This window comes from Aotus nancymaae, unplaced genomic scaffold (genome assembly GCF_030222135.1).
Source record: "Aotus nancymaae isolate 86718 unplaced genomic scaffold, 86718_ANA_hifiasm-v0.15.2.pri h1tg000036l, whole genome shotgun sequence".
NCBI classification, from domain to species: Eukaryota; Metazoa; Chordata; class Mammalia; order Primates; family Aotidae; genus Aotus; species Aotus nancymaae.
This window is the reverse complement of record NW_026988450.1, coordinates 78,391,631-78,416,433: the sequence shown is the minus strand read 5'-3', so window position 1 is coordinate 78,416,433 and position 24,803 is coordinate 78,391,631. Positions and strand designations below refer to the sequence as shown.

At 40.6% G+C, this 24,803-nt stretch overlaps 1 protein-coding gene across 3 annotated transcripts in view; it reads left to right on the top strand.

Annotated features, from left to right (window-relative positions):
- ASAP1 (ArfGAP with SH3 domain, ankyrin repeat and PH domain 1) overlaps window positions 1–24,803 on the top strand; it is a 366,160-nt gene that overhangs the window by 278,729 nt on the left and 62,628 nt on the right. For all 3 annotated transcript variants that reach the window (XM_064384600.1, XM_064384599.1, XM_064384601.1), the window contains 9 exons: window positions 3,626–3,789; window positions 5,562–5,695; window positions 7,844–7,935; window positions 12,891–13,077; window positions 13,320–13,405; window positions 14,659–14,774; window positions 14,914–14,981; window positions 16,328–16,435; window positions 19,703–19,931. In XM_064384600.1, the coding sequence (XP_064240670.1) occupies window positions 3,626–3,789; window positions 5,562–5,695; window positions 7,844–7,935; window positions 12,891–13,077; window positions 13,320–13,405; window positions 14,659–14,774; window positions 14,914–14,981; window positions 16,328–16,435; window positions 19,703–19,931 (1,184 nt within the window). The remainder of the gene's footprint in view (window positions 1–3,625; window positions 3,790–5,561; window positions 5,696–7,843; window positions 7,936–12,890; window positions 13,078–13,319; window positions 13,406–14,658; window positions 14,775–14,913; window positions 14,982–16,327; window positions 16,436–19,702; window positions 19,932–24,803) is intronic.

The following is a 24,803-nucleotide window of genomic DNA, read 5'->3' as shown; positions in this document are numbered from 1 at the left end:
TTCGCAGCCTGTCTCCCAGGCTCAAGTGATCCTCCTGTCTCAGCCTTCCAAGTAGCTAGTGCTATAAGCATTGATCACCGTGCCCAGCTAATTTTTTTTTTTTTTTTTTTTTTGTCAGTAGCCGTGAGGTCTTGCTGTTGTTAACCAGGCTGGTCTCAAACTCCTGAGCTCAAGCCATCCTTCCACCTCGACCCCACAAAGTGCTGGGATTACAGACATGAGCTACAGTGCCCAGCCTGCATTCTCTTTGGGTGCTGATAGTGAGAGGGGAACTTTGTTCTGAGTGATGTAGGAGGTAATGGCAGTCCACAAAGAAAGCACATGCCCCAGAGGGAAGCCATAGTTCTTTACTTACCTCCAGGTTACATAGAGGCAGTTTTCACTGCATTGAGTTTATTTTTCATATGAAAGTGTTTGAAGAAATTGAATGGAAAAAATTCCTTCTCACTAAAGAAAGTATACAAAGAGCAGATGCATGTTAGACTCATTTGGCTTCTAATCCAGGCTCTGCTGGCTAGTGGTTTTAAAAAAAAAAAAGACGAGTTCTCTCTATGTTGCCCAGTCTGGACTTGAACTCCTAGGCTACAACAATCCTCCTGCTTCAGCCTCCCAATAGCTACAACTACATACATTCACTATTGTGGTAAACCTTAGGCACATCATCTGGCTTCAGTCTTCTCATCAGTAAGATGAGATTATGTACCTCAATTGCAGGATTTTGAGAGGATAAGATATGTAAAGCCCTTAGCACAGTGCCAAGTTATTTTTTATCTTCTAAATCTAAAAGGGACTTTTAAAGTATTAAAATGCAATTATGCATTCTTTGTGATTTTGAGTATGTTTGTTATTTGAAAATAATTTAAAAGTTTAAAAATATTGTCATAAATGATCACTGTGATTCTTGGTCCTTTTAAAATGTAGCCATTTCATTCCACCAAATTTGAATTATTTTCTCTAGAAAATTATCCTTTAAATATATTTTTTTCTGATTATCATGACAAGCTTCTTTATTTGTCATGAGCTCCTGAGTAAAGAGGCAAATGTAAGGAACTCTGATAAAGTGAGTCAACAAAAGTGTTTTTTTATCTCCATCTGGTCTGACACAATCCAGCCTAGGACCTTAGGCAAGTCATATAACTTCAGTTTCCTCATGTATAAAGTATTATAAACCCTAACTGAGAGGCATGTTGGAAGTTTCTACGGGTTGAATATCCGTTATATGAAATGCTTGGGACCACAAGTGTTTTGGATTTCGAATTTGGGGTGCTCAATCTGTATGTCAAAAAGTTGTAAGTACTTGGTACATATTGGATACTGGCCAATCTGAGCCAAATTCTATAATGCCTGAAGAAAGCAAAATAGAGGCTTTGCAGTCAAGTGAAAAATCCGGTAACATCAGTGTCGCTGATAGAATGCAGTGATCAATCCTGTTAAACCCAGGTTCTTGAGTTGTTTTTAACAAAACAATTTCTAGTTTCTAACTTGAGATTAACTGATAGAAAAAATACTGTTTAATATTCTAAAAGTTACAAAATCCCCCCCGTTTCTGCCACGTCAAATTCCTAGACTGTTGGTTTTGAAATGTTCAGTTATCCACATTACAGTAGAAGTTAATTGTATTTCTCCCAACATACTGAAGGTGAGCGCCACCTAGAGTCAAAGATGTGACTTGCATTATTCACATACTCCAAAAACATAATTTGTTTAATTATTATGCTATCACTAATATTCAAAGCCTTTTGTATAGTGCTTTGTTTCCTATCCATTTTATTGAGTGATATACAAAAAAATGAGAGACTCAGTTCTAAACCTTTGTATTGCCTGTTGAGAATAAACATTAGCTGTCTATGTAGTAACTAAGAAAACAAAACAAAACTACAGTGGTTTGGAAATGTTCTTCATTTTCTTTTTAAAAAATAAATTTGGCAGCCAGGTGCAGTGCCTCACGCCTATATTCCCAGCACTTTGGGAGGCCAAAACGGAGGGATCACCTAAGGTCAGGAGTTCAAGACCAGCCTGACCAACATGGAGAAACATCATCTCTACTAAAAATACAAAATTAGCAGGCATGGTGGCACATGCCTGTAATTGCAGCTAATCCAGAAGCTGAGGCAGGAGAATAGCTTGAAGCCAGGAGGCAGAGGTTGTGGTGAGCCAAGATTGTGCCACTGCACTCCAGCTTGGGCAACAAGAGCAAAACTCTGTCTCAAAAAAGAAATGAGAAGAATAATAAAAAGTAAATGACTTTTTTCTCATTCACGAAAGTAATACAAGCTCATTATAGTTTTGAAAAATTATGGAAAGCACAAAGTCGAGCAATTCCTCTATCAATTGTTTTCTGCAGAAAATTACTCAGAGACAACCACTATTGACATATTGGTGAAATTCCTTTTGGCCTTTAATACATACATATATTTAAATTTGGGATTATATGATTATATTAGTCTGTTCTCATACTACTATAAAGAAATACCCAAGACTGGGTAATTTATAAAGGAAAGAAGTTTAACTGACTCACAGTTCCACATGGCTGAGGAGACCTCAGGAAAGTTAGAATTATGATGGAAGGGAAGCTAATAAGTCTGTCTTCACATGGCAGCAGGAGAGAGAAGTGTGTGGAACAAAGGGGGAAGAGCCCCTTATAAAACCATCAGATCTCATGAGAACTCACTCACTATCATGAGAACAGCATGGGAGAAACCACCTCCATGATCCAGTCACCTCCCACCATGGGTCTCTCCCCAGACACATGGGGATTATAGGAATTACAATTCAAGATGAGATTTGGGTAGGGGCACAAATCCAAACCATTTCAGTCATATAATAGATTTCTTGGTTGTTGATTTCACAAAACACTATATTATGAGCATTTATCCAATGTCATCAAAAATCATTTAAAAATGTACACTTTAATGCCCACTTAACTGTTCCACTTTGTGGTTATTTCATGCCTTATTAATCAACACCCTGTTGTTGGATTTTTAGGTTATTTTAGTAGCAAAGGGTTATTTTGTTTGGGACATATGGTAGCCATACTGTATATAAGTAAATAACCTGCACTCTTCATTTAATATTATAAATATCATATTTCCATGTTAATATGACTTTCTTATAAGCATAAATTTTTGTGGCTCCTAATGAAATGTCTCTTCATTTTCACTATTCAGTGTCCCCACTGACATGGTCTTGCAGAAAACAGATACCTTTTGCTAAACTCCTTTTCCTGTCCTCTGTTCATTCTTCATCATTGTTTTCTCATCCTTGCATTGAATGGGTCCCTCACTGAGTCCTCTCCATTCCAACATTCCCTTTATTTAGTATGCCCACGCTGAAATTCAGTCTCCTTGTATATTCGTGCAAGTCCTCAGTGATACTGATTTTTTACTTTTCTCACTCATCTGCTCTGCTCATCTCTCATTTTCCCCTATGTGTAACTTTCCATTCTTTAACTCTCACTTTCCTTCAAGTTGGATTTATTCGTTTTTCCTCACTTTATTGCTATTTTGGGAGGGGGGGGTTTCTCTTTCGGAATTACTTAACAAAAGTAGATTTTTTAGCAGTGGAGAAAGAAAACAATGGCCATGCTCTTAAAAAGGCCTTTTTCCTCTTATGTTTTTGCCAACAGATGGATATCAGTATTGACAAATAGCAAAGAAGAGGCCCTAACCATGGCCTTCCGTGGAGAGCAGAGTGCAGGAGAGAACAGCCTGGAAGACCTGACAAAAGCCATTATTGAGGATGTCCAGCGGCTCCCAGGGAATGACATTTGCTGCGATTGTGGCTCATCAGGTTTTTGTCCCATATTTGAACCAGCTTTTACAACATCCTTTCTCTTTCTATAGAATATAAAATGATCTAGTTATAGAAAAGCCTTAACTACAGTGGACACACTCACACAAACAAAACACATATTCCCAACATGATAATTCCCACCACTGAGCTGCTTTTACCTTGCTGTTTTCTCTACCTGGAAAGCCCCTCTTGCTCTCCTAGATGTCACTGCCAAAATACTACCTTTCCTATAAGGTCCAGGTATATAAGCACTATGGACATTATGGAGAGAGTAGGGGGCATGGAGTCCACATTGTATCACAGTCTGCCACTCATAGCCTGGACAGTCTCACACCGAGTCCCTCTACTATTCTGATTCATAGTTTCCTTATCCTAAAAAAATGGGTCAGTCTCTTTCTATGGCACGGTGGCTCATACCTGTAATCCTAGCACTTTGCTGAGGTAGGCAGATCACTTGAGGTCAGGAGTTAGAGACCAGCCTGCCCAACCTGGTGAAAATACAAAAACTAGCTGGGCAAGGTTGCAAGTGCCTGTAATCCCAGCTACTCAGGACGCTAAGGCAGAAGAATCATCTGAACCCAGGAGGCAAAGGTTGCAGTGAGCCGAGATCACGCCATTGCACTCTAGCCTGGGTGACAGAGCGAGACTCCGTCTCAAAAAAAAAAAAAAAAAGAAAGAAATGGTTTATGTGAAATTAACTGACATGTGGTACATGATTTTCCTTCCTTCCTACTCAGCCAAACCCTCCCTAACCTCTATACCACTGTCTCCCAAACTTTTATTTTCAAATAGCACTATATTATCTATGTATTGGCAACAGCTAACAGTGAGTGCCCCTACTGTATTGAGAATCATGCTAGGTGTTTTGCTTATCTCAAGCCCTGTGAGCAAGATCCCAATATTCCCATTTTCCCATTTTACAGATGAGGAAACTAGGACTCAGAGAGGTTGAATGACTTGCATAAGGTCACACAGCTAGTAGGGGTCAGAACCAGGATGCAAACCTGGTGTTCTTAAGCACTATGATATACCTTTTTTACTGTTTTACTTGTGAAACTGGATTTTCTACACAAGATGCCATAAAGACCTCAGAGAAAAGTCTCAGATTTTCTGCCATTATTGTGTACCTGTATGATAGTGACACACATAGTGTCAGGAAATGGCAGACACGTAGAGTCAGAAAGAAGCTTGACCCAGAGAAACAACACTGAAGATTTCGCTAACATAGAAGTAATAGTTCCCACTGTTCTAGGGCCATTGGAAGTTGTAGGAAAAAAAGCCTTAGGTCACTAAACATTTGGTGTTCATTATTTACAGCTGTCTTATTACTAAGAGGTGCTCATGGGGAAGCCATGACCACGAACTGATGGGTTAATGTTAGTTACAACTTGGAGGTTAATGATGGCTATAGAATCCATTCACCTGTGAGCAGTACTTCATAGACCTTCATTCAATCCATCACTGTCAGAGGTGATAGTGGCAGTGAGGGAACATCTCTCACAAGGCCTAAAGGTATTGCATAGGATCTTGTAAGAAAAGACTTTCTCACATTTTCACAGGGATAAAGTGTTTAATCTTGTTTTCATTTCAGTATGAAAAGGAAACTGTTATAGTAGTCCCTAGACTAAACCACAAGAGTCAATTTCTTTTATTTAAGTCTTTCCTTCATAGTTCTTAACAAGTTGTACTGCTATTGTTTGAGCTTCCTCTGTAATTGGCACACTAAAATTAAATGTCTTGTTCCATTGTCTTCAAAATTCTTTCCATAGAACCTACCTGGCTTTCAACCAATTTGGGTATTTTGACCTGTATAGAATGTTCTGGCATCCATAGGGAAATGGGGGTTCATATTTCTCGCATTCAGTCTTTGGAACTAGACAAATTGGGAACTTCTGAACTCTTGGTAAGTAGTGACCTGTACTTGGGAAGAATAATATTGTCATGAGTAATTTTAATATATTGTTTGGATGTTTTTTTGTATTCTGCTGAGTACAAAGAATTGTAATTCCTGAATTTTACGAGTTTGCATGGATGTTTAAAATGTAACTTTTAAGGTGTGTAATGCTGTTTCTGTTTCCTGTTTGAAGAAAGAGTGAATCATACATGTCTATAATTAGCTCAGTGAAACTGGCTCTTTTCTTTTGGGATGGGCTTCTTCAAAACTATTTTTTCTTTATGAATTAGTTTTCATATGACTCACTGAAATAGCAGTTAAACTCAAATGTTCACATTACTTCATGGCTTCTGTTATAAGTAATGACTGAAGAGTTTATCTCAATTTTATTTTTATTATTTCTAAGTTTGTAAAATTACATATGAATTAGGAGTGGCTTGTTAACTATTGTTATAAAACCAGCTACTCGCTAACCCATAGCTGCTTTTCTTTTTGAGATGGAGTTTTGCTCTTGTTGCCCAGGTTGGAGTGCAATGGCGCAATCTCCACTCACCGCAACCTCCGCCTCCCGGGTTCAAGTGATTCTCCTGAGTAGCTGGGATTGCAGGCATGTGCTACCACACCCAGCTAATTTTGTATTTTTAGTAGAGATGGGGTTTTTCCATGTTGGTCAGGCTGTTCTCAAACTCCTGACCTCAGGTGATCTGCCTGCCTCAGCCTCCGAAAGTGCTGGGATTACAGGTGTGAGCCACTGCACCCTGCCAATAACTTCTTTAGGTGGTAAGTGAAGAAACTGTGTAAAGTTGCGGTGCTTGGCTTCTTAATTCAAAAAAGGGGTTATGTACACTTAAACTTGTTTTCCTGTAACCTCTGTACTTCCCCATCGTGAGTCACTCAGATCTGGAGTTGTCACCAGGTCCAAATAGCCCCCCGAGATATACCAAAAAACAAGGGGAGCCCTACTTGGCATCCCCCAAGTAGGAAGCCTACTGGACAAATGCCCTGTCTTGCATAATTTTAACACTGGTGCACTGGGAGAGAGAGTCCTTGTACTAAGAGTGAAATTTAGAAAATATGACTTCTCAGACAGGAGGCTCACTGTTGAGCAGAACCTTAGTGAACCTGGGCTCAAAAAAAAAGCTGAAAGTCTAGCTTATCATTAGCCTTGACTGGAGAAAAGTACCAAAATGGGCATTTAGTGACCCAGTCAGCAGACCTGGCCATGTGAGCATTCACTAAGCAATCGTGATCTGTCTTGTGTTCTATGCACAATACAAGACATTCCTTTTAATTTAGAAAGTAGGAAGTTACCATGCTGATACTCAGCTCCCTAGTTCACTTCTGGATTATAGAGAAAAGACAGAGACCTAACATCTGAAACACATTCTTTAGTGCAGAAATGATGTCACTTATCTCCTTGACCTGTATTAATGAAATCCAGTTTGATGACAAGAAAGTGGAAAGTCCAAATCCCAAATATTTGCCCTGCAATTAACCCAAGATTTTTTTCCCCAAAGACCTGGTTGCGTGTATGTTTCTTAAGCTTTGCATCCCAAAATTGATGAAATGAATAGACCCTTCAGGACAAATTTTCTTAGAATTCTCTTGAAACCAGAAGCAAAATGCTTCCTGGGTCCTCTGCTACCTGCAGCATCTTAATCTGTTCCCAAATATAGAGTAATCCTATGTCCTTTTCTGTTCAGGGAGTAAATGTGTTCAGTATAAAAAGGAGATGTGATGGTGGTTGAAAAGCTATTGCTGTTCATTAAAAGTTTAACCTATGGTTAAACTCACATGGAGCCTTCTCTCTATAATCTCAAATCGTTTGTATGTGTGTAGGACCAGATTCTATTTTAGCATTTATCACATAAATGTAGACAAGATTGATTCCTTGTCAGTGGCCCCACTAGACTATGAGCACCTATGGAAAAGGAACATGATTTACCCATCACTGCATTTCTAGCACTTAGTTTGGTGCCTGGCACATAATAGATGCTCCGTAAATATTTGTTGACCAGATGGATGGTGGTTTATATTCTAAGTCAAATGAGGGAAAACACATATTCAGAAATCTAAAAAGTAAATAATAGGACACTTTTAACTACTATTAGTAAAGAGTTTGCTATATTGTGTTTTTTTTTTTACTTTCTGTTACAGCTGGCCAAGAATGTAGGAAACAATAGTTTTAATGATATTATGGAAGCAAATTTACCCAGCCCCTCACCAAAACCAATGCCTTCAAGTGATATGTAAGTATTTCTGATATATTGAACTTTTTTTTTTACCATTCTATAATTATTTTTCTACCCTCCCAAAAAACTTCTTAGTTTTTTACAGTTTTTTTTTTTCAATGCAAACCCCATTATCAGGGGAAAGCAGAGTATTTAGAAATGTATTTCCAGAATGCACAGATTCTTTTCACCCTCACCTTCCCCTCTGTGGTTGCAGCTGAGTGCCTGCTCTGTGGAGCACAGATTGTCATGGGGGCAGTTCTCTCAAAAACATGACATATTGTGATAAGTAAGAGACCTTCAAAGACAATGGGAGATTCCTGTTAGCCTGGCAAAAATCCAAATGCTTACAAACCCACTCAGCAAGATTGTGGGGAAACTGACATTCTGTCTCATAATGTTGCCAGTGGGAGTACAAAATGGTACACTATGAAAAACAAATTAACCGTATTTACCAAAATTATAAATGTATTTACCCTTTGACTCGGCAGTCCCACTCCTGGGAATTTATTCCTCTTCTGTAATAGAAAAAGATTAGAAACAAAACAAGTATCCATCTGTAGGCATCTGATGAAATACTCTGTGGTAGAGCCACACAACAGAACACTGTGCAGATGAAAAAGAAAAAGGACAGATTACACTGAAAAGGCTTTTCAGAAGTTAATTTGATCATAAAACTACCATGAAGAAATAAGATGTAAGTTATTTTACCAACTTGGTAACAATAAGTTCTCAAGTGCATACACAGTGCAGTCTTGTCCACACCAGCATTTTTGAAATGTTTGCATGACCCAAACCTTGAAGACCCTGCTGTCAAATTAACGTCATAACAGCATGGATTTTTATGTCCTGTTTCTCATTTGGGAAACAGTATCAGCACTGCCTGGTCAGCTTCGTGCCTCATCTAGTCATTTGGCCTCTGTAAGGCTTTTGCCTTCAAAATGTCAGTGATTCTCCAGTATCTCTAATATAGTGGGTAAGGCCATAGATTTTGAAGCCAGACTGCTGGAATTCATAGCATAGCTCTGCCATTTCCTAAACTATGTGACCTTGGACAAGTAACTGTTTCTGCCTTAGTTTCCTCATCCAGAACATATATCTACCTCAGAGGGTTGTGGTAACAAGGGGCTTGAGTAAAAAGTGCTTGGAGCAGCCAGGCACAGTGGCTCACACCTGTAATCCCAGCACTTTAGAAGGCCAAGACAGGCAGATCACAAAGTCAGGAGATTGAGACCATCCTGGCTAACACGATGAAACCCCGTCTCTACTAACAGTACAAAAAATTAGCCGGGCATGGTGGCACACACCTGTAGTCCCAGCTACTTGGGACACTGAGACAGGAGAATCACTTGAACCTGGGAGGTGGAGATGCAGTGAGCTGAGATCACGCCACTGTACTCCAGCCTGGATGACAGAGTGAGACTCCGTCTCAAAAAAAGAAGTGCTTGGAGCTGCATTTGGTCTGTAGTAAGTGCTATATAGGTATCTATGAAAATTATTATTGGTCTGTAGTAAGTGCTGTGTAAGTATTACTACTACTGCTGCTACTACTACTACTACTACTACTACTACTACTGTTTTGTTTGGTCAGTGACCCAGAGGCATAAAGTGAACCTCTTGTAACATGCAGTTTAATCACTCATTTAATCATTGATCAGATCCTTATGAGGCAAGTTCCCTGCTCCAGGCACTCTTGTAGGTGCTGAAGATACAGTAGCAAACAAGACAGAGTTCTGTCCTGCTTACATTCTGACTGAGGAGAGGAAAACACAGGAATTAAAAAGTCAGTAATACAATTACACATTGTATTAGGTGTTATGAAGAAAGTACAACAAGAGGAGGTGTTGAAGTGTGTGGAGAAGGGGGAGGGGACTTTTTTTCAGATTGAAGATGGGAAAAGCAGAACTGAAGGGCATGAGGGCCCCTCCCTGTGGGGAGCAGCCAGGCAGCTGAAACAGTCATTGTGGGTGCCCCAAGGTGAATAAGGCATATTTAAACTATGACCTGAAAGAAGATGTGGCAGGAGAGAACTAAGCATTAGGGGAATGCTGGGCAAGATGGAGATGGGACCAGATCATGTAGGTCATGCACTACAAGTGTGATTGAGAAGTTTTAAACAGGAGTGGCATGATCTGTGTTATGTTTTAAGTTGATCATGTAATACTGGTTCTCAACCAAGGGTGACTTTGCCCTCAGAGAATATTTGGCAATGTCTGTAGACATGCAGTTGTCATGACTTGGACAGGTGCTACTGCACCCAGCAGTAGAGGTCAGGGTTGGTGCTAAACATCCTACAATGCATAGGACAGCTGCCAGATAAAAGAATTACCCAGGCCCAAATGTCAGTAGGGCTGAGGTTGGGAAACCCGGCTGTAGGTGATGTATGAAGGACAGACTTGTGGGGAGTATGGTGGGGCCTGGGTGCCTATGGAAACAGACAGGGGAGAAGCTGTTAGACCAGATCCACTGAGTGCTGAAGATAAACTGGACAAAGGTGGTAGCAGTGAAGGTAATGAAATGTAGTGGACTTCCCAATATATTTTGAAGTGAGAGCCAGCAGGATTTGGTAATCAGTTTTAATATGTGATGTTTAAGACTCTGTCAAGATGACACCCAAGGTTTTACCTCTAGGTAAATAGATGGTAGCTTTAATGAAAATGGAGTAGAAAAGGAGAGGCCTGGGTTTAAGGGGACAGAGGAGAAAAGTTGTCTTTATCAACCTTAACACTAGAATTCTAGTGTCCAGATTTCCAGACAAATCTATTTTCCATTCTCCCTATTACTCCACTGTCAGAAAACCTTAAATTGTCAGGAAACCGTGGGCTGAATGCCCACAAAAAGTTGAAGGTACTGTGCCTAGTAAGAGGCCAGATACTTCCTGTGGTCACAGAATTAGACCTAAGGGTAGAGGTGATTTTCAAGGTGATCCAGGTGATCAAGTGATACCTGAGCGCCTTCTGCATCATTTCTTCCAAATAATTGTGTGGCATCGCATGATGCTTCCAGTGACATGAAGCCATCTGCAGATGTTCCTGAAATGCAGGTGAATGCATGGAAACAGAAATGTAAGATCTACCTCCCTGCAATTTTGCATCTTGAAGTCTAGTTCTGCCCTTATGGATAATAATGGGAAGGAAGCTTTCAAATGAACCTCTAAGGCATGCATCATTCTTCGTTCCTTACCTATAATTTGCTTCCTTGGAACAGGCAGCTATGATTACTAATGTTTTACAGGTCAGGAAACTGAGGCGCAGCAAGAACTTGATTTACCCAAGGTCACATAATTAGCATGTGGTCTCAGACTTGAATCAAGAGCCATTTAATTTTTAAGTCTGTTGCTCCATTCATTAACACAGTAACTGCCTTTCACACTTTATATAAGACACATACAGCAGAGGCCTCAGAAGCCAGGCTTGGACCATTCTTTCAGTTACTGGAAGTCTTCTAATTCATCAGGCTCTTGCCATCCTAAAGGGACTTTGACCTAAGCATAAAGGACACCCATGAGCATGAGCACTTGGTTTCTTAGTAAAATCAATTGGTCTTTTCTCAACTGCATGGAGTTGAGAAAAGACCAGAGGCTGTGTGCCATCATCAACCAGCTCAACTCTTTTTTACTACCAACCCAGAATGAAAGAAAAACGTACCAGCACAATGTTAAACTGTGTTGCCTGACTGTGAGGTGTTGGAAATAGCAGCAGCTTCCACAGGTGGAATGCATATTTTTGAGCAAGAAAGTTTATATCCTTTGTGTTAGAGCCCTCTCAGAAGGTAGAAAACACTTCTTAGACACTGTACATCCTTTAATTCAAAATATACCAATGTCTTATCTGCATTTTCAGATTTAAAAAAAAAACCTAAAGCTCATGAAGATTAAGCAGTTTTCCACGGTCACACAGCTGGGATGCTGTAGAACTAGGATTTAATCTGAAGTCCATTTACTGTCTTTATTAATTGTTTCATGTAACTGGGAAATTAAAGGGATGGATTCAGGTACAGCTGGATCCAGGCTGTCAGACAGCGTCACATGGACCCTAGCTCTCTTTCCCTGACTCTTACCTCTCCTTTCCTCTGAGCTGACTTCCATTTTAGTCTTTGCCCAGAGGTGACCAAGGCAACCATTGGGCCACTTAGGTCATATACTCACCCCTATCGCTAGGAGGTAAGCTCAGTCCTACCAGAAACACTTGAACTAAAGTGAGAAAGGTGATTTCTCAAGAGAAGGAAAAAGTACCTCACCCTTTCAGACTTTGGGCACGTTTTCCATGTGGTCTCCTGCTCCCACACCGAAACCTCTGCAGAAAGATAGCTCATCTTCTCTCCTTTGGAGCTCAATGCCTGGCCTGGAGTAGTTGCTTCAGTGACAACCTTTCTGAGCCTCAGTTTCTTCAGCTATAAAATGGAGAGTTATGGCCAGATGCATTGGCTCACGGCTGTAATCCCAGCACTTTGGGAGACCAAGGCGGGAGAATTGCTTAAGCTTAGGAGTTCAAGACCAACCTGGGCAACATAGTGAGACCCCATCCTTTTAAAAATTTTATAAAATAAATAAGGAGTTCTATCAGATAACAAAAATCCTTTCCATGAAGCTCTGAAAACTGTTAATTGGTCTTTCATAATGTGTTTAACTTCTTAAATTTTTTAATTTCCTCATATACTTAATATGTCAGAGTTTGAAGTATTTATAGTTGATTTCTCATGCTGTTGGTCAAGGTGAAAAAAAATTGCTCTGATATATGTGCTTGTTTACTTTGTAACTATATTTATTACCTGTATATATTAGTTAAATATATATATTTTTTTATTCTGTCTCTATTGGAATAATTTTGTCTAAAACCTGGTTTGTTTGAATGGTGAAAAGAAGCATATCTCAATTAAAATAATTCTTCTCAAAGAGAAATGTTTGTCAGAAAAACGTAAACCTTTCTTAGCACTTGGAAAATAAAACTTCTTTATTTTGTCTTGTGTTTTAGGACTGTGCGAAAAGAATATATCACTGCAAAGTATGTAGATCACAGGTTTTCAAGGAAGACCTGTTCAACTTCATCAGCTAAACTAAATGAATTGCTTGAGGCCATCAAATCCAGGGATTTACTTGCACTAATTCAAGTCTATGCAGAGGGGGTAGAGCTAATGGAACCACTGCTAGAACCTGGGCAGGTAAGTCCTCACTAAAATCATAGGATAAAAAGTAATGTGGAAAATCAGTTTAAAAGGTGACTTATTTTAACATTATACCATACAACGAGACTCTTATACATTGGGTGACCATGTCTAAATCAAGAGATTTTAAGAGTGAAAATGTGTGCTCCTTATAATCACTTCGGAGCAACTAATGTATGTGAGGCTTCCCTAGGCAGAGCGTATGATCCACTTATTTATGCTTTTCCTTCCCTTTTTAGGAGCTTGGGGAGACAGCCCTTCACCTTGCCGTCCGAACTGCAGACCAGACATCGCTCCATTTGGTTGACTTCCTTGTACAAAACTGGTACGCTTTTTGTTTTCTCTATTGAATTACCTGAATATGCCTTATAAATTAACACAAACCAGTCCTATCAGTGGCCTCAATCAGGAATTGGCAAGCTTTTTCTGTATCACGCTAGATATAAAAATATTTTTTACTAGGAGATGTCTTGAAATGTAAAATCCCATCCTTTGGGTTGTGGGGTTTTTGTTTTCTCCAAACAAAATCTGATCTTTAAAGTTAATATATATATATTGGCTTTGCAGGCATGAAGTGTCTCTGTCAGAGCTATTCGGTTCTGCCATGTTAGTGTGAAAGCAGCCATAGACAATGTGTAAACAAGCAAGTATGGTTCAATTCCAGTGAAACTTTATTATTTTATTTATAAAAACAGATAGTGAACTACATATGGCCTACAGGCTATAGTTTGCCACCACTTGGCCTTTATAAATGTAAAATTCTGTCTGTATTCAAAACTCTGCTGCACAGACTGGACACATTTCCCAACCGTTAGGAGAGGTTAAAAGAGAGAAGACTTAACAGCACAGGTTAACCAGATTTTTGAGTTTTCGTTTTTCATAAATTTCACATAAGACAGCAGCAGTGTGTGTGGCTGGATCAACAGCTCATTCAAATTTGGGACATACTAATGGAAGTATAATAGTGAACATAGGAAATTTGGACTTGCTGGATTCTTTATTCTTTATCTGTTCTGTAAGCAACAGATTTGTGAGGAGGAACTAGAGCTCATCCAAACAAGATGATCAAAATATTAGGGGATTTGAACCCATATAGGAAGAATGGTACATAGACACAAGCCAAATTGTATAAAAGTCCAGGTTTCTTCCTCAGAGACAACATAGCATAGCGGGTCAAAGCATTGGCTCCAGAGACAGATTACCTGTGTTCAGATCCCTGCTTCACCATACCTATCCCGAAAATCTTGAAAGCAAGCACTTCAGCCTCTCTGTGCTTTAGGTTTTTTTTATCTGTAAAAGAGGTTATTACTAGTACTTACCCCATCAGATGGTTGTAAAGATTCAATGAACTAATACATGTAAACATTAAGAAACAATGTCTGTCCCGTAGTTTCTGGCACTCTAAGTAAATGATAGTTGTTACCACTATATTGCTTATAAATTTAGGTTAGAAACATAATTTTCTCTGTAATAAGTAGGTCTCAAATTTGACTCAATTGTCAACACAAAAATAAGTGGCTAATCTATAGTTTTAAGTTACAGAGTAAGTCATTTTTTTCTAACCATCTGACTTTTCAGTGGGAACCTGGATAAGCAGACGGCCTTGGGAAATACAGTTCTACACTACTGTAGTATGTACAGTAAACCTGAATGTTTGAAGCTTCTGCTCAGGAGCAAGCCCACTGTGGATATAGGTAAGAGTGTGTCCCAGTGTCTTCATGACTGTAGTAAGAGCATGTGTTGCATGTTACATTGTAATGTCATTGTTGTTCCTTGCCCTTTTTTAAGGTGTTTTCTAGATAATTAGGCAAATTAATTTTTTCTCTATTTTAGTTAACCAGGCTGGAGAAACTGCCCTAGACATAGCAAAGAGACTAAAAGCTACTCAGTGTGAAGATCTGGTAAGCAAAAATGGACGTGGGAGATTTATTAGACATTGGCTGCCTTAAAAGTGTCATTGTGAGAAACTGGAATTTAATATTAAAAATGCAGATTCAGGCCAGGCACGGAGGCTCACGCCTGTAGGCCCAACATTTTGGGAGGCCAAGGTAGCCGTATTGCAAGGTCAAGAGATCGAAACTATCCTGGCCAGCATGGTGAATCCCCATCTCCACTAAAAATAAAAAATTAGCTGGGCGTGGTGGCATGCTCCTGTAGTCCCAGCTACTTGGGAGGCTGAGGCAGGAGAATCACTTAAACCCGGGAGGCAGAGGTTGCAGTGAGCTGAGATCGCGCCACTGCACTTCAGCCTGGTGACAGAGCGAGACTCCGTCTTAAAAAATAGCAAGTTCATTTTTTTTTTTAACATTGGCTAAAGAAATTCAGATAAGCACTGTGCTACATGAGTAAAAGTGGTCAAATGGTCTACCGCCATACCACCCTGAACGCACCCAGTCTCATCTGATCTCAGAAGCTAAGCAAGATCAGGCCTGGTTAATACTTGGATGGGAGAAAAAGTGGTAAAATGATAAATTTGTCATCCACTTGTCTTTGGAATGCAGTTAAAGGAGCTGAAAGGCTTTTGAGAGGTGTTATTACCAGATAGGCTTGTGGATTGAGGTCATGCTTTTTATTTCCCAGACCATTAGACTTTCTCTGAAGCTTAACAGTAAAGAATTATATAAGACGCTGATTCCAAAAATTGGGCAAGTAAAGCTCAGAGTGCAGTGGTCTTCAAAATGGTAACGCACTGTTCTCCCAGCCCCTCCCCCTCCTGTGCACACTCACCTTTTCTGACCCCGCTAGTTTTGCTTAGCAACTCTGGGCCTTCACATTAGTGTGATTCTCTTGAGTTTCTGCTAAGTGCCAGGTTCCAGGCCCAGCAGTTGGGCCTTTTTATTCTTAAAAGAATCGTGTGAGACAGTTATCACTTCTTCGATTTTATGAATGAGAAAATGGGGCCGCAGATTGTACTGGGACCTTAAAAGCCTACCTCTTAAACTTCAAAGACACATTTTGCCTTTCAGCCAGGAATTTGCAAGTTTGAGGCCCATTTAATAAGAAGAAAGCTTTTAATTTTGGAGACAAGTCAAGGTATCAAAATAAAGAAGGCTCTGCCTGTAGTTCTTTGCATTTCTTCTCGAGCCTGTCGTGCAGCAATGCAGCTTGTCTAATCAGAGTTTTTCCTGTAGTACACCTGTAGCTGATTTATTGAAAACTAGGAGTAAGATGCGATTTGCTCAGTGTTTATATAATATTGGGATGTTTCATTTAAATTAAAATGGTGCACATTTGCTGTTCCTTCTAGCTTTCCCAGGCTAAATCTGGAAAGTTCAATCCACATGTCCACGTAGAATATGAGTGGAATCTTCGACAGGAGGAGATGGATGAAAGTGATGATGATCTGGATGACAAAGTGAGTATAAATTATATTCTCGAATTCCTTAGCACTTACCCCATCTTTTCTATTCTGTGTAAACAAGATCCATTTTTAGTGAGATTGATTGATCGTGGTTTTATAATTTGATGTACCAAGGCCATTTTTGTTGTTCAGTCCTTATTGGGCACCATTTAACAGCTATATTAAGGTTGTCCAGAGAAACGGAGCCAATAGGATAGGGAGAGAGAAAGAGAAATTTTTTTTAAGGAATTGGCTCACATGATTGAAGAGGCTGTCAAGTTCAAGATGCACAGGGCAGGCCAGCAGGCTAGAAATCCAGCAGGAGTGAATGTTGCGGTCTTTAGGCTACACACAATCTGGAGGCAGCATTCCTTCCTCTTCGGAGGACCTCAGTCCTTTCTATTAGGCCCTTTGGCTGATTAGGTGAAACTCACCCACATCATGAAGGGCAGTTCTCTTTACTCGAAATCTACTCACTTAAATGGTAATTGCATCTAAAAAATATCTTTACAACAACATCCAAACTGGTGTGTAACCAAACACCAGGACATTGTAGCCTGCTAACATAAAATTAACCTTGAGGCTGGGCATGGTGGTTCATGCCTATAATCCCAGCACTTTGGAAGGCCAAGGGCAGGAGGATCGCTTGAGGCCAGGAGTTTGAGACCAACCTGAGCAAAATGGTGAGACCCTGTCTCTACAAAGTAAATAAATCGATCAATAAAACATGGTGGTGCTACTTGAGAGGCTGAAGTAGGAGGACTGCTTGAGCCCAGGAATTTGAGGCTACAGTGAGCTATGATCACACCACTGCACTTTGGCCTGAAGGACAGAGCAAGACCCTATGTCTTAAAAAAAACCAAACCAAAAGTAAACAAAAATAAAATTAACCTTCAAGTAATTAGTAAGTAAACAACAATTGTTATTTATTGAACATAATCATGCACCACATAATAACGTTTCAGTCCGCAACACACAGCATACTCAGTGGGGATCCCTGTAAGATTATAATGGAACTGAAAAATAGCTATCACCTAGTGATATCATAGATGTCATAATACCGTAGTGCAATGCATTCCTCACATGGTTGTCGGGATGCTGGTATAAATAGACCTACTACACTGAGTAGTATAAAAGTATACAATAATGTCCTAGGCCTTTACTCACCTAGGCCATTCACTCACATTCAGAGCATTTTCTAGTCCTTCAAGCTCCATTCATGGCAATTACCATTTTTTACTCTTATATACCATATTTTTATTTTACCTCTTCTATGTTTAGATGCACAAGTAGTTACCATTATGTTATAGTTGCTTACAATGTTTAGGATAGTAACATGCTGTATAGGTTTGTAGCCTGGGAGTAATCAGCTATACCATACAGCCTAAGTATGTGGTAGGCTATTCCATCTAGGTTTGTGTAAGTATACTCTATGATGTTCACACAAGAACAAAATCACCTAACACATTTCTCAGAATGTGTGCCATCATTAAGGCATGATGGTCATTAAATATGGATTAGACAGATTTAAGCACTTAGGTTATCTCAGATCATCTTTATTGAAAGTCCATAGTCTGGTGCGGTGACTAACACCTGTAATCCTAGCACTTTGGGAGGCTGAGACGGGTGGATTGGTTGAGCCTAGGAGCTTGTGACCAGCCTGGGCAACAGAGTGAAACCCTCTCTACAAAAAAATAAAAAAATTAGTTGGCCGTGGTGGTGTGCACCTGTGGTCCCAGCTGTTCGGGAGGCAGAGGTGGGAGAATCACCGGATCCCGGGAAATCAAGGCTGTAGTGAGCCAAGATCCCGCCACTGTACTCCATCCTGGGTGTGTGAGTGAGACCCTGTCTCAAAGAGAAAAAAAAGTACATAAGGGACATTGTAAAGTCTCCCAGCTAGTAGAAGACAGTTTGTAGGATTAAGCCCATTTCTCACTGGGTTTTCCTTATAGGCAGTTAACTACCTCTGAAAGTTCATTCATGCATTAATTGATTGCATATGTATTGGACATTTCCTCTATCCCAGACAGGATGTAAGGAATAGCCAAAGAGGTCCTCAAGGCATTAACAGCTTAAGGAGGAAATAAATTATAATAAGATGTGATAACCATTATAAGGGTTTGGGAAAATTCCCAAGAGGTTTTCAGAGTACCAAGCAGCTGTCTCAGTCTTGGCAAGCAGTGAAGACCTTCTCAAGGACATTGGAGACGGGTTTCTAAGGATAGGTAGAGGCTTGCCAGGGAAAGAAGTGGGGTGGAATGCATCATTCTAGTGATGGAGAACAGCATGTGCCAAGGGAAGGAGTCGTGGTAGAGCCTGGATGTCTCAGGAATGGAGAGAAGCACTGTGTGTGAGATGCATTCGCCTGGCTGGGTGAGGAGAGGCTGGCAGCTGCCTTGGAGTCAAGCAAACCAGATCAAGACAGCTTTATGAGCCAAGTCCAGCCTTTGGGTTTTTGTGCATCAGTCAGAAGCCCCAAGAGGTTTGTTGTCTAAAGAGCAGAGTTTCCCATCAGTTCTGTCTGCAATGTGGAAAATGGACTGGAGAAGTGGCCATTCCAGAGGCTAGAGCTACAGTGGGAGCTGATGAGCACCTGCACTAGGAGTGGCTTTGAGGGGTGTTTCCGAGGTGTCTGCAGGAACCAGGGACTCTAGGTGACACTGAGGTTTCTAACTTGGGCAGTTGAGTGGATCCTAATGTCATCACCACAATTTCAAATACCAGAGAGACCTCATGGGCCATTGAAAATGGTTTGGAACCCAAGTAGTTGGGGTTGGATTTACAGATCTGTAAGTCATTATTGTGTTGGGGGCAGTGGGTGTGAATCCGTTTACTTTGCAGGGGATATAAAATGAGAAAAGAGGCAAAGAATGAGAACTTCAACGTTAAAGGACTGAGGAGGGAAGAAAACTTAATGTAGCAAATTAGAAGTAGGTAGAAATATATTCAAATGTTGCCGCAAATGTCCTGCATTCTGAAGGACATTGCTAATTAAAGGCTAAATCTACCTGTGACCTTAACACTATGCTTCTGACATTGCCGCTGATCCTAACCAGTGTTTCACTAGTGTGATTATTCATAGTGGTGAAAGATGTAAAAGTGTGATATCTAGATCCTTCCCTTGTACTGTGTCACCACGATGAGGCTCGCTGTGGCGGACCTTGTAAAACTCAGAGAGCCACAGGCACCCAGATTCCCACCTGAGCCCACCCTGCAGAGGCTCTCTGTACACCTGAAGGGTGTTCCTTCATTATTATCTCACCTTCTTGTTTCATCTGCCAGCCAAGCCCCATCAAGAAAGAGCGCTCACCCAGACCTCAGAGCTTCTGCCACTCCTCCAGTATCTCCCCCCAGGACAAGCTGGCACTGCCAGGATTCAGCACTCCAAGGGACAAACAGCGGCTCTCCTATGGAGCCTTCACCAACCAGATCTTCATCTCCACAAGCACAGACTCACCCACATCACCAACTGCAGAGGCTCCCCCTCTGCCTCCTAGAAACGCCGGGAAAGGTATGGGCTTTATGAAGGGGTCATGACTCCATCCTCAGAGCTGGTTGTCTAGCCAGTTTTGAGGTAAGAATTGCAAGGTACATTTGAGTGGCATGGATCATGTTGTCAGGAGCAGCTTGAAATAGGGACTGTGCCATTTGCCAGGCACTAAGAGCAGGACAGGCAGTGTTGTGGGCACTCTTTGTGCATTATTTGTGTTAACCTCATGACAATCCTGTAAAGTATGTGTTTTTGTACCCATTTTACAGAAGAGGAAACTAAGGCTCAACGAGGTAGAGTGACCTGCCCAAGGTCACACCACTGGTAAGAGGTAAAGTTGAGATTCAGTCTGTGATCTGCATGGCTCCAGAACCTGTGCTTTTTATAATGTGGAGTGGAGTTTCAGTTCTCTGGAGAATTACTTTTCTCTACATTAAAATGCCTCTCTTTGGATGATGCTAGTAATAATAGTGATAGTTAATAGTTATGAAACACTTGCCTTAAGGGAGACTCTATGCCTAGTACTTCTCATGTAATAATCTCAGAATGATAGAGGTACTGTTTGCAGTTACTGGCATCACATAGATGAGGGGATGTGTTCAGAGATGCTGAATAATTGGGCTGTAGCTCTCAGCTACTGGGGATTCTAACCCCAGGTTCTGTGTGAGCAAAACCCATTCTCTTATACTCTCTAATGAGGATTATTTTTCCAGAGACAGTACCTGGAGAGGATTTTTTTTTTCCTTTAGACAAGGTCTTGCTCAGCCACTTCCACCTCTGGGGCTCGAGTGATCCTCCCACCTCAGCCTCCCAAATAGATAGAACCACAGGTGCATAGCACCATGCCCAGCTTTTTTATTTGTTTGTTTTGTTTTGTTGGTAGACATGCGGTCTTGCTATGTTGCTGAGGCTGATCTTCAATTCCTGTGCTCAAGGGATCCTCCTGCCTTGACTCCTCCAAAGTGTTGGGATTACAGGCATGAGTCACTGCACCCGGACGAGGAATCCTACTCAGAGGAGGGTTGTTGTGCTGTGTGTTGTCAAATATCTCACAGGGCTGGCGCCTCTCAGGCTAACATTAAAGTGTTGCCCTAGTCAGTAGGGAAAATTGAGAGGTACCTAGAGCTGTAGCTTCAAGTTTGTTCTTTGCCAGTAAATCCAAATGCAGGGTTCTCCCTGTGTGCTCAGCTTGTGCTCCCACAGGTTTCAAGGCCTCTCGCTACACAATGCCATGCCTATTTGAATCACACTGGGGCTATTTTCTGGGAAATGTGAGCTTTATTCAAAACTGTTTTTTTAGAACTTATTCTCTATTCAAATAGTGTTATAAATGGGAGCTGTGTTCTTAGAGAGACCCCAAATGGCCTCATAGATGATAAACTAATAGAGAAAAGTTAAAATAACACTTAGGCATGAACAGCTCTCATCAAAGATAACCAGTGACCACACAGTAATAGTGCATGTAAGCCGAAGGTCTAACCCACCAGTGTTTTCTCACCATTCCATACATTGTACTATAAAACGTATGTTTTTAAATCACTCACATATCAAGCTTCAGGTCTGTAGTGTAAGAATGTTGTGTTGTTGCTTCCATGTAGGTAATGGTATTCCCCATCAGGGTAGCACTCTACAGAGAACTGTGAGAAGCCTCCAGACCAAATACAATAATGGAAGAAGTGACTGAAAGATTTCGCATCCTCTGAGTGTGGTTACCAACATAGCAGTGGTGACATATTTAGACAGGGACGGCTTATGCCTGTTCAGAGAGCCTCTAGGTCATTGAGAGTCCTGAAAATGGTTTATAGGAGAAAATGACACCAGGATCCTGGGTGCCAAGAGACCCCCTCACTTCCCTCTACCCCCTTCTGTAATTTTATCTCAAGGGGGACACAGAAACCCATAATATAGACTGTCTGACTTGGTGCCAAGTATATCTCTCATGCCTTGAATAAATTCTAACCAGCTCTTTACCAAAGACCCAGAAGACAAAGACTAAATTTATTTAGTGTTCCAGCTGCTGAAACAAGTGTTTGAGACTTGGCGACAGCAACCGTGGTCAACTAAGGATATAGTGCTTTCTCCTCTTCCCGCAAAAAAGCCCATAATTGAAAATAGAAATCCGCCCTACAAAAGTCAGAGTGTTCTTCATGGCTGTTCACAGCAGGACATCAAATTCAGAGATTTCGCCTGTCTGCTGGTGAGACGTAGGGAGTACAGCCTTCTCATGACTTTTATAAGGGATTTGAGTTGTGCAATATCTCGTAGCTAGCTCAGCTCACATGCACTTACATTTGGAAAACTGGTAATGTTTAGAATGGAGCTCTTAGAAGACATTGTAAAGATCAGCTGATGCTCTGTGTGCAGAGATAATGCTGTTTTGGGGCCCCTATGTTGTTTTTTCATTTCCTTCTGTTGAACTGATAGAACCATTTGCATAAAAACAAGGATGTCTTGGCTCTTTCGTTTGGGTTGCTTGGTCTTCATGACAAGTAAAGCAGAGGTCTCTATTTGTAGTAGAAGTCATTTCCTCAACTGTGAATTCAGGGGTCTGAAAGACCCCTAAATTAAGTCTTCCGGTGAGACAGAAACAGACACTCAAGATAAAGTCCCCACAAAGGAGAAGAGGAGAAAGAATTATTCTGAATCCAGCTGAGGAATATTTTCAAAAAACTCCAGCTGCCTCATCAAAATTCAAGGAAGCTTGACCTAAATTACCATCAAGCAAAGCCCCCTTGTGCTGTGTGTGAGCAGTGCCCCAGAGTCTCAGAGGAGCACAGCAGCGCAGAATCTGAAAGTCACCATCCTCAAGCCCCATATCAAAACATTTCGCTCCTAATCCCTCTTCAGATGTGGGGTCCAGAGAAGACTAAAAGTTCTAAAATTAAAAGTATGTAGAAGTGTCTCATTTGTGATCAGTAGCTTTCCCCTGCCCTCCCCTACTTATACTCTATGTTTATTAAGACTGGTTCTTGAGGCTTGCCAAGATTAGTTTCTTTTTAAACTTTAATTAAAGTAATATCATAGAACCTAGGTTTATTTATTTTTTAGAGATAGAGTCTTGCCCTGTTGCTGAGGCTGGAGTACAGTGGCATAATCATAATTTATTGCACCCTTGAATTTCTGGGCTTGAGCAATCTTCCTGCCTTTTTTTTAGAGACAAAAAGATACTAAAAAATTAACACAATCTGTACTTACTTTACAGATAAGGAAACTGAGCCCAGGAAACGTTAAGGAACTTACTTAAGGTCACATGGTGGCTGAAATAGGATAAAAAATTAAAATGGGCCTTAAGACTTGTCAGACTAGATTCTCTCGTTTCTTCTTTTCCACATTGAAAAAGATGATTCACCCATCTCCGTCTTGCCTGCCTCATGAAATTGTCGTTAGGATCCAGTGAGATAATACAGGGAGAAAGCATCTTAAGCTATAGAACTGTGCTTGCTTTCATTGCAAAATTTCATACCTTTTGTGTAGCAATCACAAAAAGTTGTACCTGACATAGAGTCGCTAACTCACATGATATTGTTGTCTAGATTAAATGGAAGTATATGAAGCATTTAGCTCAGTGCCTGGCATATAGTGCTCCATAGGGAATACCACTGCCAGTATTGATGCTACTACAGCTCCTCAGCTTTTACAAGAGTTTTTTTGGGAAATTGAGACCAGAGTGAAGTCATCTAAGCCTGTTAATTTTCCTCTTTTTTTTTTTTTTTTTTTTTTTTTGAGACAGAGTCTCACTCTGTTGCCCAGGCCTGTAACAGGTGCACTGGATAATGAGACCTGGCACTTGGTATACATCTTAACTCAAAGAAAGGATGTGTTAAATAAGTGAATGATAATTCCAATCTCAGGAAACTTCTTTAACATGCTTAAAAGAACTAACCTGTTAAGCTTTTAGAAAGGCAAACAACTGATAGGCTAATTACAGTTCATTTTCATGTATTCCTGAAGCCAGGCCTCTAGAATCAGGCATTATATAGCCCTTCTCAATAGCATGTGAATACCTGTAAGTATTAATTCTACATTTCATACACATTTGTTATAATGTAGACTTCCTACCTTAGAAAGACTCTGGCTTAGAAATAATAAACTAGCAGATAATCTGCACAAAAGTAGCGTGGTGTCTGGCATACTGAGATTTATAATAGATAGTTGTTGATGAAGGGTTGGTGCCACAGAGAAAATTGAATAGATGAAGAGACTAAATACTCTTATTAATAAAAGTATATACAGTAGTTTGAGAGTAACAAACTAAGGCAGATCAGTCTATGTCAAGCCAGACCATGGCTGCCTGGACAGCTGTGAATGCCCGAGAAGCCGTTCAAGCATCACCTTCTCCTCTTCAAGAAGCCTTCTTTTCTGTGCTACACAAAAGAGACTATGGTGGCCAGGCCTAGTGGCTCACACCTGTAATCCCAGCACTGTGGGGGCCTGAGGTAGATACCTGAGGTCAGGAGTTCTAGACCAGCCTGGCCAACATGATGAAACCTCATCTACTAATAATTCACAAAATTAGCCAGGCATAGTGGCATGTGCCTGTAATCCCAGCTACTTGGGAGACTGAGGCAGGAGAATCGCTTGAAACCAGGAGGCAGAGGTTGCAGTGAGCCAAGATCACACCACTGCACTTCAGCCTGGGCAACAGAGCAAAAATCCATCTCAAAAATACATACATACATACATGCATGCATACATACATAATTTTTTTTCGAGAGAGAGAGACTATGGTTTCTTCTCAAAAGGGTCAATCCTCCCCTGTACTTGTCTCATCCTAACATTGAGCTGATCTTGCTGATTTTCAAAGTCTTCAACTGAAAAATAAGGATTAGGTTTCTTCCTTGCTGGGTCACTGCTTAGAGAGCATGAAATAATGTCTATGAAGTGACTGATGCG